Source organism: Chrysemys picta, chromosome 5, assembly GCF_011386835.1.
Source record: "Chrysemys picta bellii isolate R12L10 chromosome 5, ASM1138683v2, whole genome shotgun sequence".
NCBI classification, from domain to species: domain Eukaryota; kingdom Metazoa; phylum Chordata; order Testudines; family Emydidae; genus Chrysemys; species Chrysemys picta.
In genome coordinates this window covers 120549057-120566559 of record NC_088795.1, presented here as the reverse complement: position 1 = coordinate 120566559, position 17503 = coordinate 120549057, and the positions used below count along the sequence as shown (strand labels likewise).

At 42.8% G+C, this 17503-nt stretch overlaps 1 protein-coding gene across 21 annotated transcripts in view; it reads left to right on the top strand.

The window, feature by feature from the left end:
- Positions 1-17503, top strand: part of ABLIM2 (actin binding LIM protein family member 2) — a 201552-nt gene that overhangs the window by 141509 nt on the left and 42540 nt on the right. For 6 of the 21 annotated variants that reach the window (XR_010601582.1, XM_008179375.4, XM_008179376.4 and 3 more), the window contains 4 exons: positions 1613-1733; positions 4111-4209; positions 10034-10135; positions 10760-10813. Coding sequence is in view for 20 of the 21 variants with exons in the window: in XM_008179375.4 (XP_008177597.2) it covers positions 1613-1733; positions 4111-4209; positions 10034-10135; positions 10760-10813 (376 nt within the window). In the remaining variant the exon portion in view is untranslated. The remainder of the gene's footprint in view (positions 1-1612; positions 1734-4110; positions 4210-10033; positions 10136-10759; positions 10814-17503) is intronic. The other 15 variants (XM_065597102.1, XM_042855511.2, XM_065597107.1 and 12 more) reach the window with 6 other exon arrangements.

Here is a 17503-nt window from a genome sequence, read left to right as displayed (position 1 = left end):
TCTCATAAGGGCTTGTTTCTATCTTCAAATACACGGTCGTCCATTGCCATGTACCGTCATAAAAATCATTTGCTCTGCACGACCATGTTTTTGATGGCACAGTGGGCCCCTAAATCTCCATGTCATCCTCTTTCAGGGCCAAATCATCAAATACTTATTCAGACCCTGATCGTTCTTTACTTTCCCATCCTGTAGATACACCTGGAGGGAATCCATTGTGCACAGACCACCTTTCATCCGTGTGGAAGGGAGCAAAGGTGTCCCTCTGGCCCTGCAACCTCTCTTTTGGACCCCACAAAGGGTATCCTGTGAGTCTGAGGTCTGCCCAGGGGGGGAGAGAATAGGGAATGCATTGGCTAGGGGAAAAGGAATTGAAGGCTGAACTGGGGCCAACAATGCATGTTGTCCCCATTCTGGACCCTGGAAGAATAATAGGACTCTAGGCAACTCAGGGGACAGCTGTGGCCAGGAGTCATCCTGGCTGTGTGGGTGTGATGGAGCTGCACTGCCATAAACTTAGGAGAGGGTGCTGGGGCAGGGTGGAAACAGAGGAGCACTCTCTCCCCCTCCAACCTGCACAATGGAATATTGGGGGAATAATTCTGCAAGGGCAGAATCTCTCAGGACCCCCTTCCACAGGTTTTTCTGCAGGAGAGATTGATCTGAGACTGTTGGTTTTTTTTGTTTTTGTGTTGTTTTTTTTTAATTCAACCTTACCCAGGCAAATTCTGATTTTCCTAAATAAGGACTGAGAAAACTGAATCCCAAAGTGATACCAGTTATCCAAAAATGGTTTCTACATAACGGGGGCTTTTGCTTCCTAAGAAAACAATACTTTTTCAGTCACCAATCTGAAATTTTCAGTCACCAATTTGCTATAAAATGAATTAAAATCTTAGCAGTGATTGTGGGAGAAGTGGCCTAAGTCTGCAAAAGGGAAAAACCCTATGAGGTATATTTGCAGGAATTAAAGTATTTAGGATATAGGTTTAAATGGAAAGTGGTAATGCTAGAACATTAAATCTAATGATACATATTCATGCATAAATTGATCACCTGAGTATTATAGAATGTGTTTTGCTTATAGTACGGAATGTGTTACACAGCAGGCACAGAAGATCTGCGTAGCATAATTAAACAGATGAGGCCCGATTCTATACTGTCTGGCACCTTGTCTGCCTATTTACACATGTACAAAGTGAATGTAAAATGCTGTCATCTTACATTCATTTTGCACATGTTTAAACAAATGCAAGGTACAAACAAATTGGGAATTCTGCACATAGTGCTAAAACAGAACATTTCTGCTATTGTACATTCTTTTCAAACTGTATTTTCATGTTAGACTCATTTCTTACATGCTGCCTCCCCTGTTTATATGACTATTCTCTGACATGTCTGGCAATTCTGGAACTGCTCTACTCTTAACGGATTTGAGATGTTTATGGCTGTATTCTGCCCTCATTTCATTATGACTGCATGGAGCATGAAGATAGAATTGGGCCTTTTGCATATAGGGCAGAAAAACAACAGTGGATATGGATAACTTCTGAATATCCTGTAATTCACTCTGTCTTTCCTATTGACTTAGATTTCCTCCCTTTCCTCTCAGGGTGACCAAGATGATAGATCTTTCAAACAGTATAGGACATCAAGTCCTAGTTCTACTGGATCTCTGGGTTATGGTCGCTACACTCCAACATCCCATTCTCCTCAGCATTACAGCAGACCAGGTAATTGACAAGCAGGCTCATTTAATCTCTCTTTCCCCTCCTCCCCCTTTGGCCTATTTAGTAAGTGTAGAAGATACCAACGGAAAGGTTTATAGTGCGGAAAGCAATTCCAGCCTCCCTTTTCAAGTGTATTACAACATGCTGGTTAATGTGAACATAGCTGCCCAGGGGGACAAACAAACAAGTACTTTCGATTATGCACATGCAGTGATTTTTTTTTTTCATAACACTTAATAGGCATCAGGAAATTATGTGTTAAATTGGTGGTAGCTGAAAACAGAAAATGTAATGGATTAAGGTCTTAATCCTGCCCCTGGACTTACTGTTCATGGGAATCTAAACAGCAAAGCCACAATTGTTCCACCACGCAGTGCGGGGAGCGGACATGCAGCCAAGAGACTTTGAACTGCAGAGTAATGGTTCACAGTGGCTCTCTTCGCTACTTTGTGGGGGCTAAGGACCCGACTGGAGGAGTGGCCAATCTAGTCTGCTGGTCAAAACTCTCCTGTAGTAGGGGCTGCAGCAGCCCCTGTTACAGCCAGGGGTCATAGTAGCAGCAGTGATACACCTCTGGGCCCCTTCTGATTTATGTCAGGATACCCTGCATTTATAGTTGGGCTTTTGCAGGATTTGGCCCTTAAAAAATAGGCCGTAAAGCTCCTCAATAAAGAGTTACATAATTTCCCAGGTCACTCTATGAACTTAACAGAAATATTGATGAATGATTGGGGCTTAAAGAGTGTTTTACTTCAAGATCAGAAACTCATTGTGAACATCAGGGGATTCTTCATCAATAAGCTTTCATTCAAATGGAAATCTTAATGCAAATGAAAGTTTTATGGGTTACAGAAATCATTTACAGAAAATTGTGTCTCATAGTTCATACAATCTTTGATGGGGGTGAAAAAAAGTAAAGTATCGAAGATCCACTGCGGAGAGTGACTTGGTCTCTCCTGAGACTCTAGCAGCTCCGTCAGGATTCTGCTTGGTTGCACGCAATGGGAGTAGGGTTGGGAGGGGAAGGAAAACATAAACAATTCCCAACCCAAAGTGGGTTATAAATCTGTATGACTTTGGGGGGGCGGGAAGGGGCTGCAAGAATTTTTAACCTGTATTTGTTGTTTTGACTGTATTAGCCCTCAGAGCAACAAAAAAGGGCTTCAGTGGGGCTCCTCAGATGCTTAAAGTTAGGCATGTGCTTAAGTATTTTCCTGCATTGTGGGCTTGATCCTGTATCCTTTAAGCTAATAGCAAAATAGCAACTTCAGTGGGAGCTGGACCTTGCCCTAACAAAGTTCCTAGCAAAGAAAGAGATGTTGGCTGTCCCCATTTCATTCCACTGTGACCCTTTATGAACACGTCATCCCTGTTGCAGCTTTTGAAAACACTGATTTTCCTCAGCGCGTTTTATCGTAAGGTTATGCTCTTCTGGAATATTTTCTGATGTTCCACCTATTAAATTCATAGGTTCCAAAGCCAGACAGGATCATTCTGATCATCAGGGCCAGATTTCCAATTAGGCACAGTAGGCACGTGCCTAGGGGTGTCTAAAAGTTAAAAGTTAATACGTACAGCTCTCCTACAGGAGGCCAGGCTGCCGCCCAGCATGTGGGGCTAGGGCAGAGTGAGCATCCAAGTCAGCCCCTCTGGGGGGCGCTGTGAGCCGCAGCCGGGTGGGGCGGCTGCTGAAGTAGCTGGGAGTGTCCCAGCCCCTTCCCAATCTCAGCCACCCCACTGCCTCCGCCCGTGCCATGGAGGGAGAGGGAAGGGCATGGCTGGCGCCCCATTCAGTTGCACAGGGAGAGCTGCCACGCTGGGCTGCAGGAGGGACAGAAGACACTCGGGGACCACTCACTGTGGGGAGAGGAACAGTCCCCGCCTTGCGCCTAGCCTGGAGCGGGTGGGCTGCGCCCTGGCTCGGGCTGGGAGCGCCGTGTGTGGCGGAGGGTCTCGTGCCTTCCCGGGGAGGCTGTGTTTATATATTTTTTTTAATTACATTTTTTACAGAAAACACAAAAATCAGCTGTAGGCAGGGGGGCACTGAAGATGCTGTGACTAGTGGTGCGTAAGGTGTAAATCTGGCCCTGCTGATTATCTAGTCTGACCTCCGAGGTAACCCAGGACATAGTTATCAGCAATTTGTGTGTTATTCTCTTTCCATTCATGGAAAGTCTCTGTCCCTTACCAAACTGCATACTATGACCTGCGTTGTTTTAGAAACAAGAAGACAGACTGGAGCTAAAATATACTTTCCAAGTTTGTATGTCATCAAGAGAAAACTGCTCCTGTGAGAAGAGTGTCGTTGCTAGGAATATTTTGTGGCTTTCAGTAAGTGAACAAAATAGTTTATTTTCACTTACTCTTTGTTGCCCCCTAGCTGGTACTCAGACTCTTGGTACCAGTAGCTGCATCTCCCTGCCCCAACACCCAAGCCCTACATCTACATTCAGACATCATTACATCCCTTTCTTCAAAGGTAAGGCCCAGGAATGCCGACTGTGCTGTGATAACCTCTCCAAGTGTGTTTTGACTTTCTTTGTGCAAGCATGGCTTCCAACAGGATAGTCTGTCTTAATTTTGTGTGAGTGCTTTCTTCACATACCATGTGAGTCTCTGGGACCTGCTGTGTTTTTTTCAGTGACTGTTCAATGTTTTTTCCAAAGGGGAAAAAAAATCTGAAGATGGGGGAGGGGGTGGAAATAATTGTAAATTTTGTTTATTGTCGTTTACAGAAATATTTAACTTTGTTTCCATGTTTTAATGACCCTAACCGGATATTGGAATAAGGGACATTAACACCCTAGAGGATCAAATACATCTTTCTTACAATATATTTAAAGAGCTAGTCCATTTTTAACACTGTTAACATCTATTGGGCCAGGTCCGCAGCTGGTTAAATCAGCATAGCTCCATTGCTCAGCTGTGAATCTGGCCCATTTACTTTAAAGCACAGAAACTTTATTGTTATTTATTTGGATAAATTGATGCTCGTTCCTGTCAAAATATTTCACAAAGGGCACATTAATTGTTAATGTTCTGCATGCTGGAGACAGGCCACTGTGATGGGGGAATCTCTGGAACCTTTGAGGCAGAGTGTACTTTTGCTTGGCATGTTGTTTAAACATTAGAAAGGAAGGCAGGGTGTTGAATGATCACAACAACATCCTTCCACTAGGATTAATGTGGGGAGGAAGGGGAAGCAAACGGGAACGAATCACAAGCATTTTCAGTTACTTTTGTATCCTCTATCTTTGTGTCCTATTTGAGTTGATGAAGCAAAGCTTTGTCATAGGAGCAGTTATAGGAAAGGAGGTGACTCCCTGCAGGTGCACTGTACATTGGTGTAAATAAGAGCAGAATCAGGCCCATACCCTGCAAACGTGAGCCCCAAAAGAGAATTCTGGAGAAAAAGAACAAATGTAAACAAAGTGATGCCATTTTTAACAGACAATCTACCTACAAAGATTCTGTCCCCCCACTTCTAGGAGGGCTGAAGCACACTCTTGTATCACATGAGTCTCTGCTTGGATACAGTTTTATGTGTACTGTAAAGCTAGACAGTTTTATCAGAGTTGATGCATTTAGCTGGAAAACCTGTCTGTGTACTGCACTGCATGATTACACAGTGTGGAATGTTCTCATTTGAAAGTCAATTGACAGTTGCTTAGCAGCACTTCTATATGATCACACTTAAACCAGTGTATTTTCATGACTACCTGTCATTGCCACTTGCAGCAGTAATTATTTATTGCTGTCGTTTGGAAAACAATCCATCAAGTGGCAGCCTGTTTAGTAATTATTATTAACAAAATAATAATTACTAAAACAGCCAAAATAATAATATTTTGCACTTCTGTAGCACCGGTTATCAAGGAGCTTAGAGCCCTTTGCAAATATTTATTAACTAAGACTCACAACTCTCCTATGAGGTGTAGGTAAGTATTTTTATACAATTTACATATGGGTTAAATAAGTATTACATAGTTTCCCCTTGTTGTACATTGAATGAGTGTCACCGCAAATAATAAAAAAGGAGATCTGAGATCCCCAAGTGCCTTGTTCTAAATACTAGGATGCCCTTCTTCTTTATCTTGATAAATGTTTGACATTACCTTCTCTGTTTGTAAAAATGTAGGAAAAGCTATGGAGAGATCATAGTGAGAAGAGCAAAAGTCATGGGAATATAGATAAACTATTGTCAAGTGCCGTGGGCTCAAAATAAGATTTTTTTTTTTTTTTTTTACCATTTCAGTTCAAAATAATTAGAGCTGTGCTTGGCTGAGCGAGAGAAACCTCACCACACCAGTAGGCGTTTCTCTTGACAATGGGCTTTGCCATAGGCCTTCACTGACAATTCACCGGGTTGGCCCTTTTTTTGGCCATAAGAATGTTGTCAGTGAGTTTCTGCTCTCTTTACCATCCACAGTTTATCTTGGCATGTGTAATACGTTTGACCCTCCACTATCACATTTACTCACACACAAAAGTCCTCAAATCATCTGGTTGTGTCTAGGTTGGGTGTTTTTTGTTTGTTTTTAATCATAAAAGTGACTTCTCTGACTTCTGTGACAGCCTTGGTAAGAATGCAGCTTTACTTATCCCACAGTTACTGCCCATCACAATTCAGAAATGTAAGGATTTTTAAAAGCACTCAGGATTGGTCTAACTATGTTCCCGTTGATGCAATGGAGTCAGTGAGAGTCAGGCCAATGCTGAGAGCTTTGGAAAATCCCACCTTTATAATGCAGTGGAGTGTGCCTTGCCTTTCTTAATTTAAGAACCACATTTTCCAGGACGTGTCCTTTTTATTCCACGTTAGTACTCACTGGCTTTGAAAGCTTGGAAAACATCATTGCAGTTTTCAAGACTTCAAATAAAAACCAATTTCATGTGCTTAACATGTGGACATGTAAAATGACCCAATTTCAGAAATAATTTCTGGAATTGCCGTTTTGGGGCCAGTGGTGACTGTGCATGTTGAAGAGTTCCAGGGCAGGAAGGATTTTCAGGCATACAACCCTTACAATAGCCTTCTAGCTGCTTTGTGAATCTGCAAAATTCTTGCCAGACCCCCCATCCTCCAAGACAAAAATACAATTCTGCAGTGTCAATGGCTAGATTGGAAATGTAAGGGATTGACAATAAGCAGCATGCTGCTGAGAATGAGGAGGTACAAAAAGACACGGTATTCTTCCTGACCAGCCATGGAATGGCATGAGAGGGGATGATGTTTTGAGGTCTAGTCATTACACTCCAAACATACAAGGTTAAAAGGGCAGCCTGTCTTGTTAAGAGCCAAGAGACATGAGTATGTTTCTGTGGTTGGTACTTAAGTTCAAAGTAAACCTTTCAGGATTCTTTCCAAATAAAATAAAATGAAATCCAGGAAAGAGTTCATGATTCTATTTTTTCACCCTGTTAATGGCAGAGAACCAAACCAAAACTTTATAAAACTGCTCTCTCCAGTAGTTGTATATTCTATGGGATCAGACATGGAGTCTTTACTCAGTTTTTACCCAGGAAAACTTCAGGCAAGAGACAATTATAGAGGATCTTAGGGGTTGTTGTAAGCTAATAGGACCTTTTACTTTGGCCTTCAGTTTGATTTATTGCTAAATATTAATAATTTGGCGTGTAAAATGCAAAATCCAGCTACACACTTTCAGAGTCAGTGGCAAATTTTTGACATAATTTTAATAATTTAAATGGTGGCTCAGCTTGTATGGTATAATGGGCCTCAAGAATAGCTTGCCTCCTCCTTTTCTTTTAATAGAAATCTAGGCCCTGATCTTACAAACTACTCCACACAGGTGGATCCCACACAGAGCAGTTGGCAGAATTGCAGCCTTCAGTACCATGTGTTTGCATTCCTGCCTCTCCTCTCTTCCCAAGTTCTCTCCTCCTGTTCCATTCTTCCTTCTGGTCCCTTGAACATAACAGGAAAATAACGCCTGATCTAGAGGATTTCTGTCTGTATTTATATGATTCCCAGCACAATGGGGCCCCAATCCTGTCTGGTGAGGCTTTTATCCTATTTTAAGTGCCCAAGGTATGTGATGTATTAAGGGCCATGCCTTCCACTACCCCAATTATAAATGTTTAGTGATACAGGAATTTTGAGCACGCGAAGGACAGGCAGCTTTTGAAAACCCCATAACTTTAAAATGCCCTTTCTGATTTTTTTAGCAACCTTTCCAGGCAAACTCTACCCTGGGATGTGACATTGCATGGGGGTGATAATAACTGGGATACAATGGGGTGCATAAACCTTAACCAGAAAGCAGCTATTTCCCATGCCATGCTCCCTGTTATTTAGAGTGAGGCTGGGATTTCTCCCATGCACCCATTGCAAGGGGATAAAGGAGTATAAGACACTCCCTTGCTATCTGCATTGTGTGGTACAGTGTAAAGGGTAGAGATGTTTCTACAGGGCTGCTACATAGGTGGGTTAATAGGGACAGGGAGTGGGTCAAGTGCAGCAGCTCAGCTGGCACAGAGGGGGAAGTAATCTGTGCCCAGTAAATGGCTGGCACACCTGGCTTTCTCCCTGGAGCAAGATGGGAACCAGAAACCAAACTGTGATTCTGTCAGTCACAGTTTAGCTTCTGGTTTGCTCCTAGGGCAGCACGTTGACACGTTGGCCCTTACTCAGGGCTTGCAGTAACTCCACAATCAAGCCCTCCGTTCTTGGTAGTACTTGGAGAATATCAACTAATGTTGTTCCAGTTTCAGTCTCTGAACTATGCAGAATACTTTTTAAAAAGTTGTTACCGACTTATCAAGTCATTGCTACCAGATAAATGATGGCAGTGACTCCTCATTATTTTGTAGTTTTAATGATCTTCATTTAATTCCACACTGTACAAGGAAGTAACAGTCCCACAATAAAATGGATTAATTAGCAGGAATATTCACGAGATGCACAGCTCTCTCCTCTGTTCCCATGTGGCCTTCTCCTGCTCCTATTAGGTTCAATAGCAATACTCCCATCAACGGCAGGCCTATGGTTAAAATGATGGAATACATGACATTCTCTGGGACTGTATTTAATGTCTCTCCAGTACTCCTCAACAGAGGCTGCTCGGCTTTGTGAATTGTTAGCAATCCCCTGCTTCATCCCCAGTTTACCAGATTTTTCACCTTTGCTATGGGCTTTCTACTAACCCAAAGCTACCCATTAACCCCTCTCTCCCACATGGCAATGCTCAATGATACATCTAAAGCTGTATTCTGGGCTGCTGGCCTTTCTTCAAAAGAACTGCTGTACCTTCATCATTAATATCCATTAATTCTGCGCTCCAAGTGGTTACTGCAAATTGTCAGCAGTTCTATGTTTTGTAAAAATATCATGTTTAGCTACCAGTTGTTTAACAATGCTACACATGAACTGGATTTTACAAGTCCCAAAAAAGTAGAGCTTTACTTTTTTGTTTGCCAAGCAGCATTATAATGCCATAGAGTGTGCTCTGAGGATTAATTGACAGGAAATAAATGGAGTATTTGAAGAGTATTTAACAAAATAAGGGTATCAATTGGTACAGATCAATAGAATGTTATGTACCTTTAAATTCTGCCAAGTTGGCTATGGCATTATAGATCCATGACTTGATAATCCAACCCTGTCTGCATATGAATAAAATCCTGTGGAGAGTTATCGGGGGGGAGTTAGAATAAACATAGTACAAGATCTCAACAACAGTCTATTTTGTAATTTATATATCCAATAAGACATGACTCAGCCATAGCAGCTGCTTTTTGGTGCAGTCCTGCTTTGAACTAATTTAACATTACTGAATGATTTCACTGGTGGTTTTAGGGCAGGCTATAATTTAATGCCATAACCTTAAACTTTGCTAAAATTCCCTAATATATGTGCTCAGTTAAGGCTATGAAGGAGCCGTTTGGAAAAAAAAGGACCTACAGATTCCTGGAGATTCTTTTATTTTATTTTTTTAACAGCATCACATTTTTAAAAGAGATTTTTAGATTTCAAAGCAGAGCTACAAGGCTGATGCTTATACCTGATGTTATCCATCAAGTATGCATTATTGCTGATATAGCAAACTCCAGTTCCTAGATCTGTTTAGTGATTGAACCACTGTATGGTATTGCCTTTGCTAAGAGAGTCATATCAGAAACCAGACATGGTGCCAATAAGCAAGTTGAGGTTTTACACAGAACTATTTATTTAAAAATGTTGGATTAACAAGTCATTTTGAGTAAGCTTTTTATGCTTGAAGTACTCTACTTTGCTTTCCATTTTTTTCTTTTATCTGCTTTCTTTGCTCTTCCCTTTGGAGGCAGTGAAAGTGGTCGGAGCACTCCAAGCTTATCCATGTATTCAGACAGCAAATCTTCGCCTTCTGCCTATCAGCAGGCTCCTAGACATTTCCATGTTCCAGGTAGGCATTCACTGCTTAGCTTTTAATCTTCAATTGTGGCACATGTTCATTTTCTCCTAAATTGCATTGCTTTGTGAACTGTAGAACAACAATAACAAAAAACTTATTTCTTCTGAAGAGTGAAAATGTTAGCTGTTAAACATGATCTCAGAAGTGAATGAGTTACACTCTTCTTCATATTTTTCTGTGTATAAACAAGTTTGCACTAGGAGAAGCTCAAAGAGACAACTTTATTTGATGTTAAACCTAGAAGATGTCATTGTCTTTAAATGTTACTGCTGGTTGCACAGGTCTGTTGAATTTATGGATATGATGTTAGGCTGAATTTTTTAAGTACCCATCTACTAAATGACCTGATGGGTAAGGAGCCATATTAATATATCCCTTTTGGATTGATGGAAAAATTTGGGCAGCTATGCAGCCCAGAATGTTTTAAGTGTGTACTAATGATGAGAAATGTTGCATTGTATTGTAATAGCAGTTACTACACATTAAAATGAATGAATGGTCTCTGCTCAAGCGATTATTTATTTATTTATTTATTTATTAGAATAAACAGAAGCAGCACGGTCTAAACTGTTTGCTTACTCTTTTGTTCTTTCCTTTTTCTTTCCTCTTTCTCAGACACTGGAGTAAAAGATAACATCTATAGGAAACCCCCTATCTACAGACAGCATGGTACAGTCTGCTTTTCTCTGCTGCAGTATTTTCTACGCATGCCCTTGTTAAAGGAAGTGCATATTTACCACTGAACTAGTTGTGCTATCGTATTCTTATTTAATTATTCCAGAATCCCTATTTTCTAAAAACAAAAAGGAAAAGAATTAAGTAACACAGAAAATTTGTAACTCCCTGCATAACATGAAGTCTGAAGACTCAGTAAGTGGCTGGAATAGTGATGTCGTGCTGTGCATTATTAATTTAAAGCTAATACTGATCTTAAAGCAATTTGCTTATTATCAGAATGACACAATAGTATGTTAAATATAGTACATTACTATCCTGCTTTCAGGCGATCCTGGGGAATATCTAAATTTTAAGGTAATTTTTGCTTCTGCATTACAGCAAAAAATAAACATTTAGGTTCATTTATATATGGTGCATATTGAATATCCATCTTTCATCGGCAAGATTTTTTTACTTAATATCAGAACAATTCTTCAATGAGGTTATATCCGTTGAGGACAAATTCCTTTTTAACGGCTGTGATCTGACCAAAGATGGCTTCTGATCTGCACCATACAATTGCAACTGAATGGGCAGACCCAATTGCAAGATTGGCACCTAAGTCCCTAAACAGAACTATACAGAAAATGTTTTTGTGGCACATAGTAATCTGACACAACACGTGACTTTGAAAAAGAACTGTACAAATCATGCATGCTTCAATTGAAGCAGCAAAATAGAAAATTTCATAATAGAACCAGATAGCATCATGAAAAACTGCTAAAAATAGCAGACAGTGTTTGATGTATAGAAGTTGTAAATGTTTTGAAGTGAAATCCAGCTATCAGTTTCTGAAAATTCAAGACCCAGCTTAAAGTGACAGTATTTTACAGTTCACAAGTGCTACAGCTAGTTAAGTACCACAAAAATGATTTATTCAGGCTGGGAAGAATGCAGAGTTTGTATTCTTCTGCTAGTCTTTTATTTTTCATGCAATGTGTACAGTTGTGTGTGTTGATTACCAGAGTCAGTGTCTGCAATGCATTTACCTGACCTCTAACAATTTTCTTGGCTAAATCCATTATATGGAGCTACCAACCTCTGATTGCCCTAATTTCTCCATATTGGAGAATTCTAACCCCAAGATTGCATCATGGAAGCACATCATATGTGGGTGGTTTTTTTCCTGGAGTTTCCCAGGTTCCATCAAGAATCCCCTGTCATTCCATTCACTTGCCCAACTGCCTTAGCATCTCCTGGGTTCTTTTCCCCTTCCATGCTGATTAAGCAGCCCCTGAAGAATTCTAAAGGAAGAAATGTGGGTAGCCTTTAATGAATAAGGCATACCACATTTCAAGGTTGCATCACAAAAGGGCATTTGGAAAATTGATATCCCATAAGAGAGGCTAAAGGGAAAGGGTCACTTCTGAGATATTTCTATATTCACAGACAAAGGCAAACCTCCCCCTCTCCCAAAAAACCTCACCCTACCAAAACAAAACACTCCACAGCTCATACACTTCTCCCCTTGAAGAAAGAATGAGAGGAGCAAACTGCAGGTGATAGATGTATAGTCATATTACTTAATGCTCTACAGCGAGGTGCTCAAGTCATGAGAGAGGCCTGCCATTATGCCAGGGAGGACAGGATCATTCCTATTCCTCTTCCCTATGAGCTATGTCTCCTCTGTAACTACTAGTGCTGCTGGCAGCAATAGCTGCCCATCCCAGCCCCTTGCATTGCCCAGAGCCTGCAACCAAGCTATGTCTACCCTCTGCCTGACTGCACAAAGTGGGTTGGGAGGGGGCAGGATGGAAGGGTTCGTACATCTTCTCTCTTTTGTTGCACTTGCTCTGGAGTAGCCATAATTTGACTTTAAACTGGTAAGCAGTAAGAGGTGCAAGGCTTAAATGGAGGTGAAGATTTAGGAAATACAGCAGATACATCACAGGCTCAAATAAGCAGAGGACTGCACATTCAGAAAAGAAGAGGATCAGGGTTTGAAAACCTTTCTCTGGTCATAATTAGGGTTCATGGTTTTATTTAAGTGGTTTTTTTTAACTTATGCTGTCAAAAGTAGGGTGTTCTATTGTACCCATCATTGACTTTTTGAAAATTACCCATGTTTCTTTTCATGGAGAGCATTGGCTCTTCCAGTTTGGATGGTGTTCTTCATCAGACCTGACTGATTTACGGAAGCTGAGAAAGAAAGAAAGAAAGAAAGAAAGAAAGGCTTCTGTCTGGATGCTGTTGATTCATAGATTACAAGGTCAGAAGAGTGTGATCATCTAGTCTGACCTCCTGTAAAACACAGGCCATACAACTTCCCCAAAATAATTTCCTTTGAACTAGAGCCTATATTTTTTTTAAATGTCAATCATGATTTACAAATTGCCTGTGATGAAGACTCTACCACAACCTTTGGTAAATGGCTCCAACTGTTACTCTCACTGATAAATATTTATGTCTTACATCAAGTCTGAATTTGTCTAGCTTCAACTTCCACCCATTGGATCTTGTTATACCTTTCCCTGCTACACTGAAAAAGCCTATTATCAAATATTTTCCCCCCCGTGGAGGTACTTACAGACTTTGATCAAGTCAACCCCGAACTGAATAAATTGACCTTCTTGAGTCTATCACTGTCAGGTATATTTTTAACCTTTTAATCGTTTTCATGGCTCTTATCTGTGCCCTCTCCAAATTTTTCAACATCCTTCTTGAATTGTAGATACCAGAACTTCACAGCGTATTCCAGCAGCAGTCACACCAGCACAAAATAGAGAGGTTAAAAACCCTCTGTGCTCTTGATTCCCCCTTTTATGCATCCAAGGATTGTGTTAGCCCTTTTGGCCACAGTGTGACATTGGGAATTCATATTCATATTGATTATCCACCGTGATCCCCAAATCTTTTTCAAGAGTCATTGCTTCCCAGGAACAGATTCCCCCATCCTGTACGTTCTTAGTTTTTACATTCTTTGTTCTTAGATGTATACATTTACCTTTAGCCATATTAAAATGCATATTGTTTGCTTGTGCCCAGTTTATTAAGCAATCCAGATCGCTCTGAATAAGTGACCTCTTTTCTTCATTATTTACTACTTCTCCAATCTTTGGGTATGTCTATACTAAGAAATTAGGTCGAATTTATAGAAATCTGTTTTTATAAATCGTTTTATACAGTCGATTGTGTGTGTGTCCACACAAAATGCTCTAAGTGCATTAAGTCGGCGGACTGCGTCCACAGTACCGAGGCTAGCATGGACTTCCAGAGCATTGCACTGTAGGTAGCTGTGGGTAGCTATCCCACAGTTCCCGCAGTCTCTGCTGCCCATTGGAATTCTGGGTTGAGATCCCAGTGCCAGATGCGGCAAAAACAGTGTCGCGGGTGGTTCTGGGTACATGTCGTCAGGCCCCTTTCTCCCTCTGTGAAAGCAATGGCAGACAATCGTTTTGCGCCTTTTTTCCTAGGTTACCTGTGCAGACACCATACCACGGCAAGCATGGAGCCCGCTCAGCTAACCGTCACCGTATGTCTCCTGGGTGCTGGCAGATGTGGGACTGCATTGCTACACAGCAGCAGCTCATTGTTTTTCGGCAGCAGATGGTGCATTATGACTGGTAGCCATCATCGTCGTACTCCTGGGTGCTCTTTTAGCTGACCTCAGTGAGGTCGGTCAGGGGCGCCTGAGCAGACATGGGAGTGACTCAGCCAGGTCATTCCCCTTTTAAGTTTTGTCTCCTGGAGACTGAGTCCTGCCGGCAGTCATACTGCACCGTCTTCTGGTGAGCAGCCAGGAGATGATGACGGCTAGCAGTCGTACTGCACCGTCTGCTGCCAGCCTAAGATGTATAAGATAGATGGAGTGGATCAAAACAAGAAATAGACCAGATTTGTTTTGTATTCATTTGCTCCCCCTTCCCTTCCTCCCTCCCTCCATGAAATCAACGGCCTGCTAAACCCAGGGTTTTGAGTTCAATCCTTGAGAGGGCCATTCTATGTGACAGTTGCTTGTGTTTCTCCTTGATGCAAGCCACCCCCTTTCTTGATTTTAATTCCCGGTAAGCCATGTCGTCAGTCGCCCCTCCCTCCATCAGAGCAACGGCAGACAATCATTTTGCGCCTTTTTTCAGTGGAGACGCCATAGCACTGGGAACATGGAGCCCACTCAGATCACCACGGCAATTATGAGCACTGTAAACACCACACGCATTATCCTGCAGTATATGCAGAACCAGAACCTGCAAAAGCAAAACCAGGTGAGGAGGCGACGGCAGCACAGTGACGAGAGTGATGAGGACATGGACATAGACCTCTCACAAAGTACGGGCCCCGGCAATGTGCACATCATAGTGTTAATGGGGCAGATTCATGCTGTGGAATGCCGATTCTGGGCCCAGGAAACAAGCACAGACTGGTGGGACCGCATAGTGTTGCAGGTCTGGGATGATTCCCAGTGGCTGTGAAACTTTCGCATGCGTGAGGACACTTTCATGGAACTTTGTGACTTGCTTTCCCCTGCCCTGAAGCACCAGAATACCAAGATGAGAGCAGCCCTCACAGTTGAGAAGCGAATGGCGATAGCCCTGTGGAAGCTTGCAACGCCAGACAGCTACCAGTCAGTTGGGCATCAATTTGGAGTGGGCAAATCTACTGTGGGGGCTGCTGTAATCCAAGTAGCCAATGCAATCAAAGAGCTGCTTATATCAAGGGTAGTGATTCTGGAAAATGTGCAGGCCATAGTGGATGGCTTTGCTGCAATGGGATTCCCTAACTGTGGTGGGGCGATAGACGGAACCCATATCCCTATCTTGGCACTGGAGCACCAAGCCAACGAGTACATAAACCAAAAGGGGTACTGTTCAATGGTGCTGCAAGCACTGGTGGATCACAAGGGACATTTCACCAACATCAACGTGGGATGGCTGGGAAAGGTACATGACGCTCGCATCTTCAGGAATTCTGGTCTGTTTCAAAAGCTGCAGGAAGGGACTTTCTTCCCAGACCAGAAAATAACCATTAGGAATGTTGAAATGCCTATAGTTATCCTTGGGGACCCAGCCTACCCCTTAATGCCATGGCTCATGAAGCCATACACAGGCAGCCTGGACAGTAGTCAGGAGCTGTTCGACTATAGGCTGAGCAAGTGCAGAATGGTGGTAGAATGTGCATTTGGACGTTTAAAAGCGCGCCGGCGCAGTTTACTGACTCGGATAGACCTCAGCGAAACCAATATCCCCATTGTTATTACTGCTTGCTGTGTGCTTCACAATATCTGTGAGAGTAAGGGGGAGACGTTTATGGCGGGGTGGGAGGTAGTGGCAAATTGCCTGGCCGCTGATTACATGCAGCAAGACACTAGGGCGGTTAGAAGAGTACAGGAGGGCGCGGTGCGCATCAGAGAAGCTTTGAAAACCAGTTTCATGACTGACCAGGCTACAGTGTGAAAGTTCTGTTTTTTTCTCCTTGATGATCCCCTCCCCCATGGTTCACTCTACTTCCCTGTAAGCTAACCATCCTCCCCTCCCCCCTTCGATCACCGCTTGCAGAGGCAATAAAGTCATTGTTGCTTCACATTCATGCATTCTTTATTAATTCATCACACAAATAGGGGGATAACTGCCAAGCCCGGGAGAGATGGGGGAGGAGGGAAGCACCAGGTGGGGTGGGGGAGGAGGGAAGGACAAGGCCACACTGCACTTTAAAATTTTAAAAGTTATTGAATGCCAGCCTTCTGTTGCTTGGGCAATCCTCTGGGGTGGAGTGGCTGGGTGGCAGGAGCCCCCCCCTACCACGTTCTTGGGCGTCTGGGTGAGGAGGCTATGGAACTTGGGGAGGAGGGTGGTTGGTTACACAGGGGCTGTAGCAGTGGTCTGTGCTCCTACTGCCTTTCCTGCAGCTCAGCCATATGCTGGAGCATGAGAGTTTGATCCTCCAGCAGCCTGAGCATTGACTCCTGCCTTCTGTCAGCAAGCTGACGCCACTTACTCTCTTCAGCCCGCCACTTACTCTCTTCAGCCCGCCACCTCTCCTCGCGTTCATATTGTGCTTTCCTGCACTCTGACATTGTCTGCCTCCACGCATTCTGCTGTGCGCTGTCAGTGTGGGAGGACAGCATGAGCTCAGAGAACATTTCATCCCGAGTGCGTTTTTTTCGCCTTCTAATCTTCGCTAGCCTCTGGGAAGGAGAAACATATGCAGCTGGTGGAGAAAAAAAAGGGAGAGTGGTAGTTAAAAAGACACATTTTATAGAACAATGGGTACACTCTTTAACGGTAAACCTTGCTGTTAACATTACATACCACATGTGCTTTCGTTACAAGGTCTCATCTTGCCTCTTATTTATATTGAGGGCCTGCCAGTTTGGTGTGAGAGATCACTCACGCAGGGCCGGGCAACAGAATTCGGCTTGCAGGCAGCCATGGTAAGCCACAAGTCTTTTGGCTTCTTTAACCTCCATAACATGTGGGAATGGTTTCAAGCAGCAGCGCCCTCATTTCCCATACCAAGCAGCCGTTGGGTTGGCCATTTAAAATGGGTTGGCAATTTAAAAGGAGGGGCTGCAGTTTCCGGGTTAACGTGTAGCACAAACCCAACTAACCCCCCCCCCACACACACACACACACCCAACTCTCTAGGATGATGGCTTCACCCTTCCCCCACTGTGTGGCTAAGAGTGGGGAACATTTCTGTTCAGCC